At 40.0% G+C, this 20,939-nt stretch overlaps 1 protein-coding gene across 1 annotated transcript in view; it reads left to right on the plus strand.

Annotated features, from left to right (window-relative positions):
• The window catches only part of LOC140657611 (von Willebrand factor D and EGF domain-containing protein-like), a 181,465-nt gene that overhangs the window by 147,414 nt on the left and 13,112 nt on the right, over window positions 1-20,939 (plus strand). Inside the window, exons 22-25 of the mRNA XM_072874891.1 lie at window positions 2,756-2,851; window positions 3,622-3,717; window positions 6,640-6,735; window positions 8,317-8,412. Of these exons, the coding sequence (XP_072730992.1) occupies window positions 2,756-2,851; window positions 3,622-3,717; window positions 6,640-6,735; window positions 8,317-8,412 (384 nt within the window). The remainder of the gene's footprint in view (window positions 1-2,755; window positions 2,852-3,621; window positions 3,718-6,639; window positions 6,736-8,316; window positions 8,413-20,939) is intronic.

Genomic DNA, 20,939 nt, shown 5'->3' on the forward strand with positions numbered 1-20,939 from the left:
TTTGCACAATTTAGCAAATGTTTATGGAAAAAAATATTCATTCCAGAAGATGAAAGATAGAAGTTTCGGAAAAGAATTTGACACAAACAATATATTTCTATTATGGAGGGAAATGTCTTTTAGGTGAATGTTACTCTCGCTTTCACATTGCAGCCAGTGTTCAGTTTTTATCTTTTGCTATTCACCAGTAATAGAATAGTTTTAAACATTTTACTATTAAATGTCACCATAAGAGCTAAATGTTTTAATATCCAAAATACCATGTTCTTTTCTGACAGTTCAGATGCATCTCGAAATGTGTAAAGGCCAGATGGAAAGTACTCTATTCAAATGGACACATTTGCTTTAAGTGCTACATACAAAACACGCTGAAATAAAGCATAATATGTTTGAATGTCACTGTGCTTGGCATAGCACTTAGGCACCTGGAGGCTTTATGCAACCGTCGTCCTACAGGAAAGGCAATCACATTTCACGTACTTCAAAAAGAGTAGTACATTTTTCCCAGGCTTTGTGTTTCCCTGTCTCCTTGCAGAGAATATTGCCTAATTCTACCTAGTGTTAATTTCTAATTGCAAAGAAATTCCTTTGTAAGCCAGTCTTGTGCTTACTCAAGCCCAGAAGAGCGGAGACGTTTCGGACGGACGCGTGTGCAGCGGACAGGTCGGCACCCTGCTTTCAAAGCCCTACGCCTGTCACTGACTTCAGTGAGATACAGTGTAAGCCCCCAAATGCAAGTGGTGGCTTATAAATACAGTACTGCAATTTTAAAGGAATAACAGATTTCCTTGAAAACAGCTTCAATTTCTTTCCCTTTCTTCCACTTTCCATTTCTTCATGGACTGCTACCTGCTGTTCACCCTAATAGAGGTGAGACCCCGAGCTGCCTGAGCCTCTGACCTGTTCCAACAGCTGCTACCAGTGGCTGAATTAGAAGAACTTTGGGAAAGGTTAACACTAACTGCTTAAATGGGTCTAAATCATATCTATTTAGTTGTCCAGACGACGTCGATTTTTTTTTATTCTTTTTTTCTCCCAGATGTACACTTCAAATTTCAGCTAAACACATGCTGAATTGCAAATGTCTAAACCTTATAGCCCATCAAATCAAAACTAAATTTAGCTTAATGACATTCTCAGCATGTATAGTATGGATCTAAACTATGTCTAGCGAGTTTTCTGTTCTCAGGCATGTCAAATCCTCAAGTTATTTTAATGCAGCATTGAAAATTTCACAGTTAAAACTATATGCTAACAGGAAATGTAAATACTGAAGTACTGAAGAGCAGACCTAATACCAAATATATTTCCTTAATGTTCTTTGTGTCAAAATGGTTTATTTAAAGGTACCTTGTTGGAGCTTATCTTTTAACTGCAATTGGAAAATGTGCGGTGGCTTTCATAACTTTTTTGGATGGCAAAGTTCACATGCAATGGCTTTATCTGAAGGTTTGGTGGTATCATAAGAGGTCAGGAAGCCTTCAATGCATGAGCTTTGTTTAAATTGTGTGGTGCCACAAGTATTTGTCCTTCATTTAGCTTTCCAGTTACACAGTCCATTTGCCAGTTTTAAGAGCAAAATGTGGTACATTTGGGGGTTTTTTTCCCCTTGTAGAAATACTTAAAATGAAAGATGCTTTGTTTCAGAGCTCTTTAGCTTCATTTTGCATTTTCCTTGGAATAACCTTGCTTAGCTTCATATCCATTATAAAAGACAAAACTCTGCCAGTAAAGTGTGCCAAAGTACAACATTTTTCTCTGCATTCACTTCCCAAGCGCATGGAAAGATATTTTTCATTCTGTTATGTGAGGTGGCTTTTTTTTCTGAAGGCGTAAGTGGGAGCCAGCTGACACACGCTTTGCTCTGCTCCTGCACACAGTACTTCTTCTTAGAGTAGGCGTCAGTGGTCATCTTCTACCTTCAGTGGTCTTCTCTCCTCCTCTCCGGCGTTTGGCATACAAAACTACTTCTTATAGAGGGCTACAAATAGAAGTGTTCATGATATCAGATGTCAGGTATCTACCTTAGATGTTAGGTTTAAGAGGCTAAACCTTCCAGGCACAATAAAGTCACTTGGCTTGTAATGATCAGCATTTAAAAAGGAAAGAAGTGTCTTCAGCAAATAGCGTGTTTCAAGAGCTACAGTATTTTCCAGCTTTACGCAATACACCTGCTCATCCTCATTCTTCCAAAGAATAACACTGAATATTGCAATATGTCAAGAAATCATCTAACTTGCTGGTTTGTCTGCAGACCTCACACTACTTATTAAACATTTAAATTGTTGCTTAAATGTTTGTCATTTCGCTGACAAATTACCATACAACTCTTTTCTGTACAGAAGAAACACTTCATCACTGTTTTAGCATAACTTCTGGCACCTCTTAAGGCTTACCGGACATCCACAAGGCAAATTTGTACAGAGAGACGGGCAAGGTCTTTAGTATCAACTACATTTGTACTTGATCCATCTTTAGATGTAAAAAATGCATACTTAAACATGTGCATGATCAGAAGTTAAATATGATTATGTTAAAATCATTCCCTTGCAGACATTATATAGCTACTCATTAGTTAGTGCTGTATTACTAATCTGATACCTACTTTTATCCTGCAGTGTTTTCCTCAGTAGCCAAATTACTTGTTGGATTAATAAAATGGTATGGGAAAAGTAGTTACAAGTGCTGTGCTCATAACCACACAGAATGTAATATTTGAACTGTATTTTTTTTCCCTCATGTTTTATTCTTGCAGTGCAGTGTAATCCACCATGTGAGAATGGAGGAACTTGTCTATCTCAAAATACTTGTTCTTGTGCTTATGGATTTGTTGGTCCTCGATGTGAAACAAGTATGTATGAACTCATTCAGGCTTTTCTCCTCATTACATGTTTGAATTTGAAGAAAATTAGAAGACAAAAAAAAAGCCTTTTTATTTTTCTGTATTTCCCCTTAAAGTGATGATTGAACACAGCAAGGAAATCAAAGTATAATATATTGAAGTAATACAGTATCTAAACTATTTCAGAGCATATATTTACCAGCAACGTAGTTATATTATGTAAAAATATGCACATCTATATCAACATTTTCTACATAAAAGTGCTTCTGGAAAAACAAACAAGCAAAAACCTCCATGTTATTTATAGTAACATTTATGAAATTCAAGGTTGTGTGAGTGAATGCAGTAATACCAGTTTCAAGAACACAAAAAGACAACCATACCCATTAGAAGTCACATTATTGTGCAATACAAGTTACAAAAGAGGTTGAGTATATAGAAATCTGGGAAAAAAATCAGCCTTCAAACCCTTCTATATTAGCTGAATGGCGAAACATATGCAGTTCCATTATTATAGTCCTTGCTGCTTATTTAAATATCAGGTTGCCCTTGACAGGAATATAATTTTATCTCTGAACCAGAGTAGCTGGAATACTTAAAAAGCAAAGAATTTTAGATGCAGGACTTCTAACTGAGAAAGAAAACCAAGGAAAGTGACAGATCCATCCCTCAGTTTACCTCTTGGACTAATACCATTAGTTATTTGTTGTAATAGAGCAACCTTAGGATCTGCATCTTTGTTTCCAATAAGAGATTTTGATCCTTTGCGTATTTTCCAGTGGTGTGTAACAGGCACTGTCACAACGGCGGGGTCTGCATGTCTCCGGATGAGTGTAAATGCAGAAATGGATGGAGCAGCCCTTCTTGCGAAACAGGTAAGTGGTTCGAAATGACTGGTCTCTCATGTCTTTTGCTGCCTGAAATCCATGTGATTCCTGCAATTCAGCAGTCAGACTGGAAATTGCTTAAAGAATTAAAACGTAAGAACACGAGACCCAGTAAAGGGCAAAACCTCGGAAGGCTTTGAGTTTATGTAAGTATTCATAAGCTTACACGTTTATCGAAATCTCAAGGTCACATAGTGGAAACCCACAAAAAACTTTTTTGCAGCTTTTTAAGCTTGTGTGATTCTGGAATTTATTCTTAGCATGCACAAAACCAAAACCAAAGCTATTCACCATTTCAGAAGTTACGACTTTACTAGGTAGCCTCTGCAAATGAGAGTAATTTTCACTGGCACTTTGGAGATATGTTGATTTACAGTCTCAGCTGCCATGGACGTAACCTCACTCTTTGTTGGTCTTGTTCACGGAGAGCTCAAAGAATGCGTCCTGCCCCACACCCACAGTGGCAGAGATGAGGGCAATGCAGCCACCTGCATTGCTCGTGGTCTACGCAACTTCCAGTTTTCATTGCTCTTAACCCTACACATTTCTCTCAAGGTATGATGGTGGAGCAGGAAGAAGAAGGGTTTGGCTTTTGGTGATTTTCAACGATATGCAGTCAAATCTGAACTTAAAAGTGCAATTTACAGAGACAGGAATAGAAGGACGCCAGTTTAAGTTAGGACAAGAATGTCAGCAAGCAACCGTGACTTCTGGTGCTAAGTTAGCAACTATGTACACACTTCTAATACTGCATAGTCTAAGGAAGAAAAGCGAACATAGAAGCGTAAGCTACCAGAAACTGAGACTGGCTACTCAGATTTTTGTGGTCCAGTTCTTGGATTCAGTTTCACCATTCCAGAAGACAGCTTGCAACTGTACGAGAAAAAACAAAAGCCTGTTTGCAAAAGAGAACATAACCGTTCACCCCCTAATGTTAAACATCCTGCTGCTGCCAGAATTCACACTGCTCCTCCTGCGTTTCAGACTTGCAGAGTACCTACAAAGGCATCCACAGAAGTGTGCACACTCAGGGGAAAGCCACCTCCACACCTCAGTACAAAATGACAAGGTGAAGATTGGAACTAGGTACCTATTTCTAGTCGGGGCTCATAGTTTTGAACCCTGTTTTGAATAGATACAGCTCAGACCTTCCTCTCAGGGCCTAGGCACTAAAAGCTGGAATACATATTTTTCTCCCAAAGGCACAGCAACTACAGCACTCACCTGGGACAAGACATGCAAAATGGTGAAATATTAAAAGGAGCAAGAACGAGGAGTACCTTAATTAATGCCAAACCTCAAGGCTACAGAGGCAGTCTGCCTCTGCCATAGTGAATATTAAACGACTAAGACACCTTCAGCCTATATTACCTTTCCTGGAAGGTGAGAGATGTCATTTTAACCTCCATCTCCTGGAGACTGCTCTTCCTGTAAGGGTTGAAATGACAGACCTACTGAGGATACGTAAATTAACCTAGCTAAGATCCATGGTAAATGACCGGGATTGCCACTAGTTATTCTGGTTCCCACTATCTCCTCTTTTTCCTGTGGGAGATTACTCTCCTTGAGTTCTGCAAATTTATTTTGGGGTGGCTTTAAACAGGATTATTCCAAGAGGAAGACAAGCAACAGCAGCAGAAGCAGTAATTTCCAACGCAGAATAATAGCAGCAGAATTTGTTTGTCTGCCAATACCTTAGGTGAAAGACTATCAGGCTCACCTCTCTGGCACTGTTTTGTGTGCACTACACAGAGTATTTTGTGGATACTGTTGGGCTTTCCTGCCTCAAGTGATATGATAGGAGTCTCTGCACGAACACAGATATAGAAACAAAAAAAAAAAGGGACTTAGGGGACTTTACCAATGGAAATATAATCACTGAGAGTGTGGACGTGTGTGAACTAGCTAGGACAATGAGGCAACTAATCCAAATTCACCATTAGCAATGAATGAAGTCCATTTTGACTTCATAAGCGACTGCTGCTTGGTCACAAAAGGCTCTCATCTAGATGACAATTTCACTTTTTTCGCTTTCCAAATTGACATTTTATTTCTCCTTTAGTTCATCTGAAACATTTTAGTGACCCTTCATTTATTTAAGCTTAAATGTATTTAATTTATTTAATGGGCTATTCTGTAAGATACTGAAAGACAAAGGGAATAGAAGGAAAAAGACTTTTAAAGTATCACTCTGCTTTACAATGAAAACCTTATTGGATACCTTATTCTTCACGCAGTGACTTCCCAACTAAACTAATTTGCAATTCTAATACATTTTTTTCAACAGTCAGGTACTTGCCACACAGAGATATGCAAGACAGCTTTTAATTCCTAATGCCTGTTGTAACATCTACAGTAATAACAGATAAATAAAGAGGCAAAGGGAGCTCAGCCAGTGGCTCTGTTGGTGATGCATGAGCCAATATGTTGTGGGAACTGGCATTTAAATGAGGCAGAACAAACGGAGGTTTTGCAGTGCATACCTATTCAACTTCACAGAAATGCCACGATGCTCTGCTGAACTCAGACAAAGCAGCAAACGGTTAATATCTCATCTCCAGGTTATCTATGCAATGTGACCACATTTTACTACCTTGGGATCGTGTTTGGTGAGGATACTAAAGTGGAAGCAAATGAACTGTGCAAATCAAAGGAAGACATCAGAAATCAACTACTAAATTGTATTTTATTTCATCCCCCAAGCTATGCTAAAACACCACTGAAACGCTCCCACTGTATCGACAATGAATAAATGCCACAGCACAAGTGACCAGCAAGGACCATGTGAAATTTATCACAATGTTACTAGAAATGTTTATTCTAATGACATGTGCAGCAGCAAAAGAGTGCCTACTCTAAAAAATTCAAAATTATAAGAGATTCATATAGTTATCTTATATTCACATACAGCTGTGTGCAATCCTGTGTGCTTGAATGGAGGAATCTGTGTACAGCCAAATACGTGTACATGTCCTTATGGTTTCTATGGGCCACAGTGCCAGAGAGGTAAGAAAGTTCTGTTTATCATCTTGATAAAGGATCCAGGCTTAAAGTATAAACAGCAGCCTATATCATTACCTGCCCCCACATGAAGTAGATCCAGAGACTTTCCTTGTCATAACTCCCTGTGTGCTTCTTTGATGTTATAGTCTGTCGTAAATCTGCATTATATTGTTCTTAATGGTATTGTGAAGGAGTAAGCACTTATTTATGATGGCATTAATGATAACTAAACAATTAATCCAAAACTATCTGAACTTAGTGATATCACTAATTAGCAACTCTTCAATTAAATGTTAAAGCATGGCTCTAGTTTGTTCATTTTGCATACTCTATAGTGTGTACTATACTGTGTTTCAGAGACAGATGATAATTTATCTTCAAATGGGGCTCACAATATCACCTACTTGACCATCCTAGAGTGTAATGGATTGGAGACTTGTATAGGACTTCTTCAGATCCCTGCTCAAAGAACTGATCAAATATCTGCCTGACATAGAGCAGGACCTGATTTTGAATCCCTGTCCTGAAGGGGAGAGCTCTAAACTGAGGCTAACAGTACCTTGGGCTTCTTGCTCACTTCATTTGTGCTGCAGAAGTCATATTAACGAAAACTTTACCCATTAGCCCAGGCAGAATAGACATGAGAGAAACTCATGTTTAGGGCTCAAATAGCTGGAAGACCCCTGTGCTTATACCACTTGCTTTTCATTTTTTTGAGCATGGCTCTAATAACCCTTCCTGAATCTGGGAATATAAATACACTCTTATTACCAAACCTGAACTATTTCAATATTAAAAGTTCTTTTCTCTTTCTCTCTCTCTTTTGTTTCCCTGGAGTTCCTAGATGAATGCAATCCCAATGCATATTTTTGCAAGTGAATGATTCACACACAAAAATCTAATTGCAAATGGAGCTTGCTGGAAGCTCTTTGTTTTTGTGATCTTGGGGGTGAAGGAGAGAGTGAAAATGATACAGACTGTAATTTGATGATCTTTCTCTTGAGGTTCAACATGGAAGGTGATTTTCAACATTTAGGTGATTTGGAATTTTTATTCTTAAGTGTTATGGTTTAGACACAACTAAAACTTGAAAATAAATATCCACATTTGTGGGATATGGAAGTGGTATGGGGAGATAGTGGATGGATGCTGAAGAAAAGCAAAGCCCTTCCTTCTTCATTGAGAAGGGGGAAAGAAATAGCACCAAAACCAAGTTAGCAAATATCAAACACTGATCTATATTTAATGGGTAGAAGCCCTTGAAGAAGCCCTTTAGCTGAAAGTTAAAACCTAAGAGATTCTCAGGAATATTCCGACCACTTAACTGCAGGTATCTAAAAGGGACCCTGAGGTGCTAGGAGTCATGTCCCACATTCTTTCCACAAACAAGAGAGAATCAGGATCTCCAGCTAGGCACGTGCCCAAATCACCCTTTGGAGAGACACCTTCTCTACCCCGACTAAAGAAAAAAGGCTCTGCAGACTGGTCTCCCAACACAGGCACCTAAATAAGGAGCCTATATTTAGGCAACATTGATCCCCTGTGTGATTTCAGTGCACAAAACTTTTGCTTTCCTTTCACTAGCTGTTTGCATTCCCCCTTGTAAGAACAGTGGGCACTGTGTTCGAACCAATGTGTGCTCCTGTACCGAAGGCTACATTGGAAGAAGGTGTCAGAAAAGTAAGTTACAAACTTCCCTTTGCTCTCCAATGTTCTCTGACTCATATACAATTTTTGTCGCTTTTGTGCATGTTCAACAGAATATTTAGTCTGGATTTATACCATGATCTCCTATATTTCTATTAGAGCACATACAGCACTACGTTATTTCTAAAACCAACTTGTTAATAAGAATAGCATTAAGTCAAGTCAATGTTGGGAGTAGAACATTTTGCTAGAATCCTCTTTAAATATTTCATGCATTCAGAATGAGTAACACTCATATTTGGAGATGAATTAATTATTTTTCATTAAGGAATTTTGGGGCAAAAAATTAAAGCCAAAGGCAGAGCAGCTGACTGAGATTCTTAAAAATATTAGAACATCATACTTCTAGCTTAATTAAGGCGGTTGGTTAATAACGCTTCAGCCTTGCCTTTGTTCTTTTCACTCAAAACTCCCTCTCCACCTTAGCATTGATATTCATATTCAATTCTTCTATTCTTCTGGGGAAATAGGTTATTTTGGCACTTTTACAGACTCTATTGCTCAACAATATCTGTCACCCGGGGAGTTTAGGATATGTATGTGAAAACCTTTTTTTTTTTTTTTTTTTAAATTATTTCTTAACCAGTTTGATATTGGCGAAAGGGGAGCTGTGAAAACAACCATTCTTGGCAAGAAGAATCTGTACATTTCCAGAGCACTTTATGTCTCTCACACACAGAGAGAAAAACCTAGTAAAAAATTCCTTCCAGCAACAAAAGCCCTCTCCATCCCCACGCTGTAGCTCTCCCCTCCTTCAGCAGGGAGAATCACGATGCACAGTTCTGCCTGGCTGCAAAGTACACAATTGAACAGTCTGTTCTGGCAGGAGCAAGCCGGAGGGAAGAAAGGAAAAAGGAAAAAACCTTATGTTTGGCATCTTGTTTTTGAGGTTAGAGAACATTAGAAAAGTGCTGTTTCCAGCTTTAAACATACTACCGCATCTCCAGACAGATCAAAGGAAAAAAAGGTGATCATGATTGCAGTCTAGCAAAGCACTCCCCTAAATGTTCCAACTGCTACTACCAACCCACAGCATGTTTCTTTCCACTTTCAAAAAGTTTATGAGGTTTTGTTGCCCATCTTGGTATAATCTTTTGCAAAAAAACGCTTTCTGATATGATGAAAATATTTTTGTTCTGTCCAATCTCAGCCTGCATTCTACTTCAATAACCAGTATATAGTCTATTTTATTTAGCCTAGTGTTATAAAAACTTAAAGAAAGGACCTGTGGCTGTGATGAATGAAGAGAAACATGATTAAGTAGAAGGCAAATGCTACTATTTGCTTACTCTCACTGGCCACTCACTGTTAACAGGTAAAAAATGTTGAGTAATGTTTCTTTTTTCTTGCTTACAATCAACAGCACATGGGACAGGTATCATGATCCATAGAAAGAAATAGTTTATTCACAAGCCCTTCATAGCAAGCAGTTGCTATTAGAGCTGTATGTCTTACCGTTGTTGTCATATGAAATAGCTTCTCTCTCCTCTGCCAGAGGATCCAGATCTCTCCGCTCCTCTGGAGCAAAGGACTGCAAGGCACATGGCAGAAGTAAGTCTCAGCTGGCCTCCACAAACCTTCTCCCACAAACAAAAAGGAGAAAACTAGTGGTCCATCAGTTGGAAGCTGCTCTCAGTCCCATACATCTCGGAGTTCAAATGCCAAAGGCATTTCATGGCTTTTTTTAGGTATGATTTTATATCATTTTCAATCAGGCATTGACCTGACTAGTGGGTCAGCTGACATACTCGGCATACGCTTAAAGACTAGGAGTATATATATGGGCATGTGTTCCTAAGGAGTATATATATGGGCATGTGTTCCTAACTTATTTACACAGAGACAAATGAAAAAGTGGAAAATAAATTCCTAGAATGAAGAAGTTCCACTACCCAACCCCTTTTTCTGAAATAAAATGTACAAAAAGTACCACAATATCCATTTTACTTTCCAAAAAGAGCTAATACGTCATGTAGCTCATTCTGTCTCATTTGCAGTATCACTAGCAATGTATATATATACTTATACAGGGACCAAATAGATTTCAATAATCCTGTGGCCTCTTGAGCCACTGACTCTGTAGAGGTGAGAGCAGCCCCATGGGCTGTGTGCCTGAATGCTCAGAAACCCGGCTGGGAGACAATCCATGCGGTGCTTTTGCTAACCTTCTTGGGAAGGGTATGGCAAGGAAGGAATCAGAAAAAAAAACAGTAGATTTCTACTTTACAGAGAGAGTTTTTTCTGGATTTGAGCATCTTTTCTGTTTGCCTTTAAGGACCTCGTGTAACCCAGCTGTGCCCTGGGTGAGACTTAGGGTTTTATTCTGGATGTATTGCTTGCCATGGTAATTGCACAGAGGTGTAATATCCTTACACAAAGAGTAAGGAAAAGAAATACGTATATGACAATAGCAAAGCTGTAATTAGAAACAAAGTTTCCTGGAAGTTTAATACTGCAGCAGCTCCCATTTGCAAATCACCAGGCCCATGTACCACATTTTCAGAGGGACTGCCAGAGGTGAACCTGTGGCCCAAATCATAGCTCAGTGGCATCTAGCCCATCGCTGCCAGGTTACCCCATGCTGACAAATGCACAGCTGGCTTAGCCAAAATGAGAAAAACAATTCCTTGTGAGGGATTTTATCATTATTTTACTTGTCCTTTGCTCTCTGAACATGAGTTTGCAGTGTCCTTAAGTCCTTTTACACTTCTAGTACAGTTTCAAAAACGTCTGACAGCAAATCAGGTTTACTATGTACTTACACTGAGTCTCTAATCTTAGAAATTTTGGGTGGATTTATTACCTGCCTAATAAAACCTATAAAGATAGAGTGAGTAAACTTAAGACTAAGAAAGGCAAGTGTGAAGGAGTTTCTCACTCATGTATTACATGCAGAGCAGCATCACATTCTTGATCTTTAGTTTGGGAAAATATTTGTGGGTTCAGGAAATTTCCCATGAACCATAAAAATGGAGAAATAGTCTTTTCAGAAACAGTGATCTGAACAAAAATATTACCTCTCCAAACCTGCAGTGAATGCTTGAAACTGGCAGTCTTTTCAATTTTTTCATTGTTTATACATGGCAGTACACAGTTTTTGCACACTTATCTCTGGAACCTACTAATAGTGATGTGAATTGCATCAGTAAACCCTTAGATTTCAGCTTTAATATGCTCTGACACAGAGTTAGAGCAAGAGGAAAATTCCCTGCCATGCACAGCCCTGACTACAGAAGGGATGTTTCAGTTTCCAGGCTCATGGTACCATAACACACTTCAGGATGACCCCTTTGATAGAGCTACATGAAGGCAGGGAAGCCAGAAGCACTTGGATGCCCATCCTGGAGGTAATTAGGCTTGTTCCTAATGTGTGAACCCAAGTGTTTTGCAACTCAAAAACTTTGTAGCAGAAATAGTGTGGCCAGCAGGACTAGGGGAGTGATGGTCCCCCTGTACTTGGCACTGGTGAGGCCACACCTCAAATACTGTGTTCAGTGTTGGGCCCCTCACTACGAGAAAGACATTGAGGGGCTGGAGCGTGTCCAGAGGAGGGCAGCAGAGCTGGGGAAGGGTCTGGAGCACAAGTCTGATGAGGAGCGGCTGAGGGACCTGGGGTTGTTTAGTCTGGAGAAAAGGAGACTCAGGGGACACCTTATCGCTCTCTACAACTGCCTGAAAGGAGGTTGTAGAGAGGTGGGGGTCGGTCTCTTCTCCCAAGTAACAAGTGACAGGACAAGAGGAAATGGCCTAAAGTTGCATCAGGAGAGGTTTAGATTGGATATGAGGAACAATTTCTTTACTGAAAGGGTGGTGAAGCATTGGAAGGGGCTGCCCAGGGCAGTGGCTGAGTCCCCATCCCTGGAGGTATTTAAAGACGTGTAGATGTGGTGCTGAGGGACATGGCTTAGTTGGTGCACTTGGCAGTGCTACGTTTACGGTTGGACTTGATGATCTTAAAGGTCTTTTCCAACCTAAACGATTCTATGATTCTATGATTCTGTGGTTCAGATGTAAGTAGCAGCCGAGCAAGTGGGACAGACATTTGTCCTTTGATGAGTCAACAAAATAAGAATAATAATAGTTGTGGGTGTCTGTTTCTCCAGTAACTAATGCTCATAAGTACTTCTTTCATCTTAACAAATATCATTAAAAGGCACCTTAATATCCATAACTGAAATAACAGAATACAGAATTCACATACTCTAAACAAATTGCATATTTGTCATGATACCAGTTTTATGAAAATTTTTTTAGATAGGAACAGTGTTTAGAGGCAAAGATAAAAATAAGTCAAATCAGTTTTATGGTCACTTACCCCTTGTATATTTTGGCATTGTTTCCACTGATTTTAGACATTTCTCTTTCCTTCTTAATATCTCACCTGCAAGGACAGAGAAATGAAAGCTTCTGTTTGCTTTTAGCAGCTTCAGATTCTCAACTGAAGGAGATAATTAAAACTAAAAGCCATTGCAGCCAAAGACAGGTTATTTCTAAATTGAGCCCAAATACGCTCCTGGTTTATTTTAAATACGCGGCAACATGCTTTAGGACTTTCACTTCCATCCCTTTCCTTCCATGCCATGCCCACAGTTTGGCATTTCTCATACTCTCTGCCCGACAGCTAAAAACGTGCAGGACGGAGTGGCAGCACCATGCCTTCGCCATTCGGGCTTACTCTTCTTTGCTTCTTTAATATACGGAGAAAGGCATTCAGCCTGAAAGTTTGTGTTTGTTTTGTATGTAAATAAACATTGTCTCAAAAAAAGCCGTGTAAATCAACCAGGTCTGATTGGCTGCCAGCTGAAATATAAGGCTTTGCCTGGTGTGTTTACTGATAAATAACTGCCTGGTGATTATGCAAACCGGACACCCACACCCAGGACAAGCGGGTGTCAGAGCTGACAGTGAAATGTATGGTTATGCCTCAGCAATTGTACAGCCTTGTATCCTCACTTGCTAGGCGTTGTTTTTGGTATAATCAGTCTTGTTGAGTGGAAAGAGGCAAATGCTGGCAATACCTCAAAATAAAATATGTTTCTGGATTGACTTTGCATCAAACAAACATACTCGGCGTTAATACTAAAGAAAAGCAATACACGCATGGTTTTAAATTGCATTTTGAAAAAATGCACAGCTGTAACAATCCTGGGATATCACTCCTGTTCATGAGGCTTTAAAGCAGTGTTCACACTGATTTCTACGACATCCTTACAAAAATTACAAACAAAGAAAATAGATTAGATTTCATTTATTTACTATTTACATGCATTTTCATAGGACTGCTTTAGAAACAACTGAAAAAGAAAAGCTAATAAAAGCTGAGTTTTCTTGTGAAAGGTTGGAGTGAAGAGAAGGGGTGAAAAAGAGGAATTTGTGGGACCACACGTTTATCCCTTCTCCCTTGCTATCTGCTTCTAGTGAGTTCATCTCCGAGCAAAAAGGCAAGCCACAGCTCCCTCTGGAGCTCATCAGCAAGCAAAGGTCACAGGAGAACAGTGCTGAACATCCTCCTCCTCCCTTCCCCAGAATACCAAGCACATCTGCAGCCTGACCTCGGCCTCTCTTACGGCAGCGTACCTTCTTGCCGCTCGTCTCGCAGCCAGCTAGCTGGAGTTCACATACGGTTTAAAACAGAGAGACCGTGTTTCTGCATGCATCTATTTTATCATGTCAGGCCGAATCCCGCCAACTTTGTATCCCATAAATCATCGCACTGACATTGGGACTTTGCAGATTGGATCTCAAAGTTAGTAGATAACTATTTCTCCATTTCGGTAATACCTGCAGGCAGGATTTATAGCCAATACACAGTGCACAATATAACTCATGCTCATTCTTCCAGCTCTGCTTGCTCCTCTTCCCTCCCCTTCTCTTTTTCCTCCCCGTACCATGAGGACTTTACTTGCATGAGAGCTAGAGGCAAACTAATTGGAAATGAGAACACTGGGTTTCAAAGGCAGCTTTTTGCTCAGCAATGTCATATTGTGAAAGTCACTGATTTCCCATATTCCAGCCTTCCCATGTAATGTTTCTGTAGATTACTGCCTTGCCAGATGCATAAGCAGGAAGTTTTACTGCTCAACAAATTAGACTTCCACCGACTTATCATCTCGACAACAGGTGATATATTCTCTGGAATATCTTCACTGAGTAGGCAAATTGACTCAAGCCATCTAAAATCAGCCATTTTGCAAACCAGAGGTCCAGCATACCCTCCTATATAACTGAGCAGGGAACAGTCCATTTATCTCATCTAAATGGAAGGAGTAATCATTTGCGTTCGACTTGCTTTTCATATGTCAAGGATGTGCTCATAAGCAACAACTATTTGTCTAAGATTTCTGAATGGCCAATATCCTCAGACAGTGGGTGTTTGGAAATAAATAAACAGCTGCTCATAGCAGAGCGACTTGTAACTTACTGCTAAAAGCATTCATTTTGCAACAGAAGTAGAAAGATTGGTAGGTTAGCTTGCTGACTGGTTGGTGCACAGTCTGGAGACACAGGACAAGGAAACACTAGACTCAGTTCTTACTTGATTTTCCAGCCCATGTAACAGAATAGGTTCATATTAGATGTCATCTTCCTTCCTTGGGCAGGAAATACAATAAAAGACGAAGAAAAAAATAATCAATCAGGGCTACTACTGTCTTTCCCATTCAGCTGAACACAACATGATCCATGCATCTTGCCTGGGGGGAACGGGGAGAGCTCTGACTTCCCAGAGAAAGGGAGACAGCCAAACGGGAGATGGTGACTCGAGCTCCAGCCCGGTTTGTGGTCTGCTCTCAGAGCAGTGCTCCTGTCTGCTCACTCGTAGTAAGGATTTGTGACAAAACCATTAGTTGGCCTTTCTTAAAAGCTACGTTTTGTTCATATGTACGTAGCTGATGCATTTATTTCAATAGGGGTTTTGAGCACATGCAGTTGTCTAAATTTATTTTGCAGGAAGAGAACAATAATATATCTGGGTAAGAACGGAATATATATCCTAAATAAGCCCCAAAGCCTTATTAAATTTTTATTCATTCCATAAGCAAAACATTCACAGACTACAGCATGTATTTTACTAGAGTAGAAGATCTAGGTTTAGAGCCAGTATTTCTTTACTTGTATCTTAAAGGCACTAAAGAAATGTGTCAGATCTGCTGCTGTATGTAAACGCATACTTAAAGTAAAAGAGCAGGAATTCCTGAATTACTGCATTTCTCTTTGCAGTGGGCTTCTGTGTGAGGATAAGTGCTTTTTTCCACTAATTGATTTAAGAAACAATACTTTGGGGGGTCTATTTTTAATTAAAATATTTTTCAAATGTCTCTTAAAAAAAGGGGCATGGGATCTACCACTTGAAAAGCCCAGAGGACGGACAATTTTGGAGATTAACGTTGTCTCTTTATCCACAAAAAGACATTGGCAAGACAATCCTCTCCAGCATCGATTCCCAAGTAAGCCTTAGCTTACTAAGACAGATAATAACAGGCTGACTAACAGATTAGTGCAGTGCCAATGCAGACAGCAGCCCTCTTCCGAACCCCCTGACCGGGCTCCCACCTGAGGCCCTCACTCTTCTGCTGGGTTATCAGCAGGACCACAGTGGCCTGCGGCTGGTCTTCTTCTTGGCTTGAGACTGCATCTCCCACACCACTGCGGTTCTCTTCGGTTACTCTGCCTGCATCTCCCTTTTCCTTTGTACAGATGAAAATAAACCAAATTGCATCAAGCATAGGCGATGGCTTAGCCCGCTCAGTGCAAAGAAAACATGCCGAAATGGCAGGTCATACTGCAAGCGCAGAAGCTGCAAAAACAATCAACAGAGGAAAACAATGTATATGAGAATCCTCTTTCACTTCTTATTCAGGCATGACAAGAAAGCAGCTCAACAGAACAATTTATACACATGCTGCAATGGTTCACTGACCTAATAAAACAGAGAGCATTCTTCAATGAAGAGAAAATGTTACCAAACCCAAGATCCTAACAAGATGGGAATATAAGCTGTGCTGAGAGTATACATCACAATTCCCCACATTAATTATATACTAACAGTTGCAAAGATGAGAATAAAGTATAGCTATAGTCTCTTTCAAATTAATAGTGTCGCAGAATAAAACCAATCAGTAAATGAGAAAAAGGTTTTGCTAATGCTCTCAAAGTCTGACAGTGCCTAGCAGAATATTCCTCAAATATATAAATGTGCGCCTGCACATGCTTATTTTGTTTATAGTGGCTTTCATTCTGAAAGATGCTGAAAAATTTTGCAGCTCTCCAAACATCACACCATGGTATCTCTAGAAAGAGTTTCACCTGACAAGAGACAGTAGGCAAAATGAAGATCAGGAGACCCGGAGGGAGAAATATTTCAGTCCAAGGAGAGCGGAGAGTCCCCTGTCTGTATTGGAGTGAGAACCCCTCATTGGTTTCCACAGCTTGCTGAGGTTTAAGAGTCTTGCCCACCACATACTGCCAGGGAATGTATTGGAGGCACAGATGGAGAGATCAGGATCCTCTTTAACTGATGAAGAACGTTATTGTCTGATGAGAGGGGCATGACAGAGCAAACAGGAATGCAGTATGTTATGCACCAACACTCAGAGTTTAGTCTAGCATCTCAGTAGTTTTGCCATCCAATATTCATTATTTTTCCCTTTTTTTTTCCTGAACTAATACCTAAATTGGATTTATTTCCTGCTTTAATAACTCTAAAAGGCCCCATAGGTATATCAGAGTACACATCAGAACAAAGACCAGACATGCTTAGGCAAAGCACTGGCATTGCACTGCCATCTATATGGTCTACAATTTTTCAGACCATTTTTTCTTCTGAAATGTGTGCTAGGTCATGCAAACTAACTCATATTGCTAGAGCCGTGTGGTAAAGTGAATATATTATAAATGCAAACTGTCACCACACCTATCACAATTACATTTACAGCTCCCTCTGTGTCTTGTAGTAATTTGTTCTCCCGAACTGCATCCCTCAGAGGTTTCTACCAGATTATTTTTACTATTCAGAAAGGTAATTTATTGAAGAAGTGCTTTGCATCTCTGTCAGAGATACATGAAGCGAGAAATAGGGATGAGCAAACCTCAGAATGATTGGTAGCTTGATATGGATAAGGATCCAAATTTTAGAAGAACCTTGCACAAAAATTGCAAACAATTTTATTATATGACAAATATTCCTTCTTCTTAAAATTTAATCTGTGGCTATAATTACTGACATTCAGTGGATCTCACATCCAAGGTTACTCTGATAGAGCTTGAGAGAAAGTTACTTCTTTATTTACAAATCCAAATTAACATAGATGAGGAATTTCAGAGAAAATCAAGCTCTGGAACAACGTATGTGCCTAAAACTCAGCACGGGCAAAACTAGTTCCTTACTGCCCTTGGAAGCAGAAAAAAGGGGACTAGAAATTGCTAGTGTCCCGAATCCATAAAATGTTTTTCAGAGCTATGTGCATTTGGGACCTTCACAGCAGCAGATATATTGGTACATCCATCTCGCTAATGATCTGTTGAGCATCAGTTATACCCTCTAAAGGGGAGAATGACATTTTTTACCTCGACTAGTTTCTGCTAGTGTCAGGACAGTAGAATCCAAACAATGGTGTCCTTTGTTAGAAACACCCTTTTTGGCCAGAACACACCCATTTTGTGATTCATTTTTTCAAAGGATTAAAGATCATTCAGCAAGATCAAATCTTTATTTGGAGCCTAGAAGCACCCAACCAATTGTTTCCTTACTGCAGTAGGGATAATGTTTCATTCGAGCAGTGCTGCTGGGATGCATAATGCAGCCAGAGAGATGGGGAACCTTCTTTCCAGTCGATCAATTGACCCGTGCTATTTCGTGAAACTGCTGACCTGACCTTCCAGTTCTTGTCCTATGAAAAAGATCAGCAACATCCCTACATTTTAAGGCTGCTGTCTCATGATTGTGCCATTCCTGGCACAGAGCTTCTCCCTGGTTTTTGTGTTTTATCAATAGGTGATGTATGTTACCTATAAACATTGGAAAAGGACTAGAAGTGCCAGTTTAAACACAAACCCCACTGCTTTCACATCTATTGGTTTCATTTTTGTTCTCAGCTTGAGTTCTGCCGTCTGTGTTTTCCTGACAAGACCAGTCGGTGTTATTTTTAAATGTCCCACACTCTGTGTCCTTACTGTGTCGTATCTCCCCAGCTACAGCTCTTTGTTTTTCAGAATGTCACACCAAATCAAGATAACCACTAAGCAGAAAGGAGAAAATGAATACTAAAACAACATGTACATATACAAAAGCCAAAACTGCAACTGATCAAGCTTCCTGCTCCTCAGAAAAGCAATAGAGAGAGCAAGTTGAAATATGCCCTAGACCCACAGAGAAGTCAGTCCAAAATCAACCCCAGCCAGAAATAAAAGCAGTGCCTGTGAATCACATATAAACGGCAGCACAGGGATGGTGACTTAAAGGATATATTGAAGTATGTATCTACCAGTAGGTGCTCTTTTGGCCGCATTTCTGTGTTCTTTGTCAGTAAGCTATAGCCTGATGCATTACCTTAGCTGGCCCACACAGATGTTACTGCTTGAGGCTATTTTCTGTCTTCCATCCAAAAGCAGAATGCATCCAGAAGCAGGTCAATTTTCTCAGCTTCTACAGGGCATATAAAAAAAAAAAGAAAAGTTGTCTTGAAAACTACATCTTCTAATCAGCACTGCAGCGTGACGCACTGTCTCCTCATCAGCAGCATGGCTCAGGATACGTGATGACAGGTAATTTTTGATTCAGAAAGAAATAGTCTGCAGTCTCATTGTCAGGAAAGGACATGGATGTTCAGCTGCAGCAAGGCGTATTCCTGAAACTTTGCAGAGGATCCCTTTCTGCCAAGATTTTAGGAGCCCGATTTAATATTCCCTCTGTTTTGACTTTATGAGGGTGGTGATGAAGACTGCCTTATTTCAACAAAATTACAATTTTTTGTAATTTTGTCACTAATTATTATTATCTACTTCTACTGAGAAAAGGTGTAGTGGGGTACTTGCATTAAAAGGTGGCTTAGGTTCAACTTGAAAAGTTTTTGTCTGCTAATCCACAGAAGCAGTGGGAGTCTGAAGGAAAAGTCTGGTTTCTTTTAATCACTGTAAACTAATCAGCAGATACTGCTGGCTAATATTGTGACTGTTTATTAGAACAAGAGATTGCTCTCAGTTGCTTCTAGTATGTGCAGTCCAGCAAAGCATGCCCAGTGCTTAACTTTGCCTCCAGTCCCTTTTGGCTTTGCATAGTAGGAATATTTTGCTTAATACTGTGTGTGTTTTAGGGGAACTGTTACTGTAAATCAATGGTAAGAAGGGCAGGCAAAGGAAGACACTGGTGCTACTTACACCACGAGGATCTACTTGACTTTACATGCAACATTTAAGGTGTTGGGTGTTTTTTTTCTTAGAATTTTAGTAATCTCTGGAACTATTTATTTTGCAGGAAAATTCTTCCCTTTGGCTGACAAAGCAGGAGGCCTGACTACCTTAAAGATGTTAGGGCTGAAGAGTTGAACTATGGAGCTCCAGGGAGGTTGATAAAAAGAATTGCAAGAAGCATTTCACTGGGTCAAGTCAGCCTAGAGGGGATAAGCTATGAAAAGGGTCACAGGAAATTTTAAGTGATTGTAAGGTCAAAATGCACTAAAGCCATCAAAGAGAAAGAGCTGCTGCATAAAACAGAAAACTTAGCGACTTGTGAATGCCTTTCAGTGCACAGAAGAACTGCGTACATTTTGTATGATGTTCTGTGCAACACCTATGTTTTATCTTAACACCTGCAGCTGCTTGTTACGTTATCAAAATCACCCCTCCCCTGAAATACAACACATAATCATGCTTTTTCTTTAACCTGCATTATCACCTTCAACATGGGCTTACCTTATCTAACTTATCGGTTTTGGAAAACATAAGATCATGGAAGTCCTTTCTAGTTTTAAACGGTGACCTTATAGAATTGTGGCGCGTTACAGAATTTAGTAACTATTGCATATGAAATTCTGTGCTTCTGTTCTTACTGAAGAGCGTGGAAGTATCGACACTGACAGCAAGGGGAATGGGATTAAGGCTTTAGTGATGCTTACTGACTGCCAGCAAGTTTGCACCCAGGATGTGTTGATAGTAAAGGACTCTCCCTAGCCCAGTGGTATACCCTACCAAACTGCAACAAAGGGAAGGCACGAATGCGTTTATATCCGTGTCATTAGGGCTAGTCCCCAAGGCAGGTGGAAAACCTATCAAACCACTGTTGTCTTTGGGTCAAGATGCCAGGGCTTTTTTAAGGGGAGGTGTGTCGTGGTTTAACCCCAGCCGGCAACTAAGCCCCACCCAGCCGCTCGCTCACTCCTCCCTGCCCAGATGAGGGAGAGAATCAGAAGGGTAAAAGGGGTGGAGATAAAGACAGTTTAATAGGGAAAGCAAAAGCTGCGCACACAAGCAAAGCAAAACAAGGAATTCCTTCACTCCTTCCCATG

Source organism: Ciconia boyciana, chromosome 10 (genome assembly GCF_034638445.1).
Source record: "Ciconia boyciana chromosome 10, ASM3463844v1, whole genome shotgun sequence".
Classification (NCBI taxonomy): domain Eukaryota; kingdom Metazoa; phylum Chordata; class Aves; order Ciconiiformes; family Ciconiidae; genus Ciconia; species Ciconia boyciana.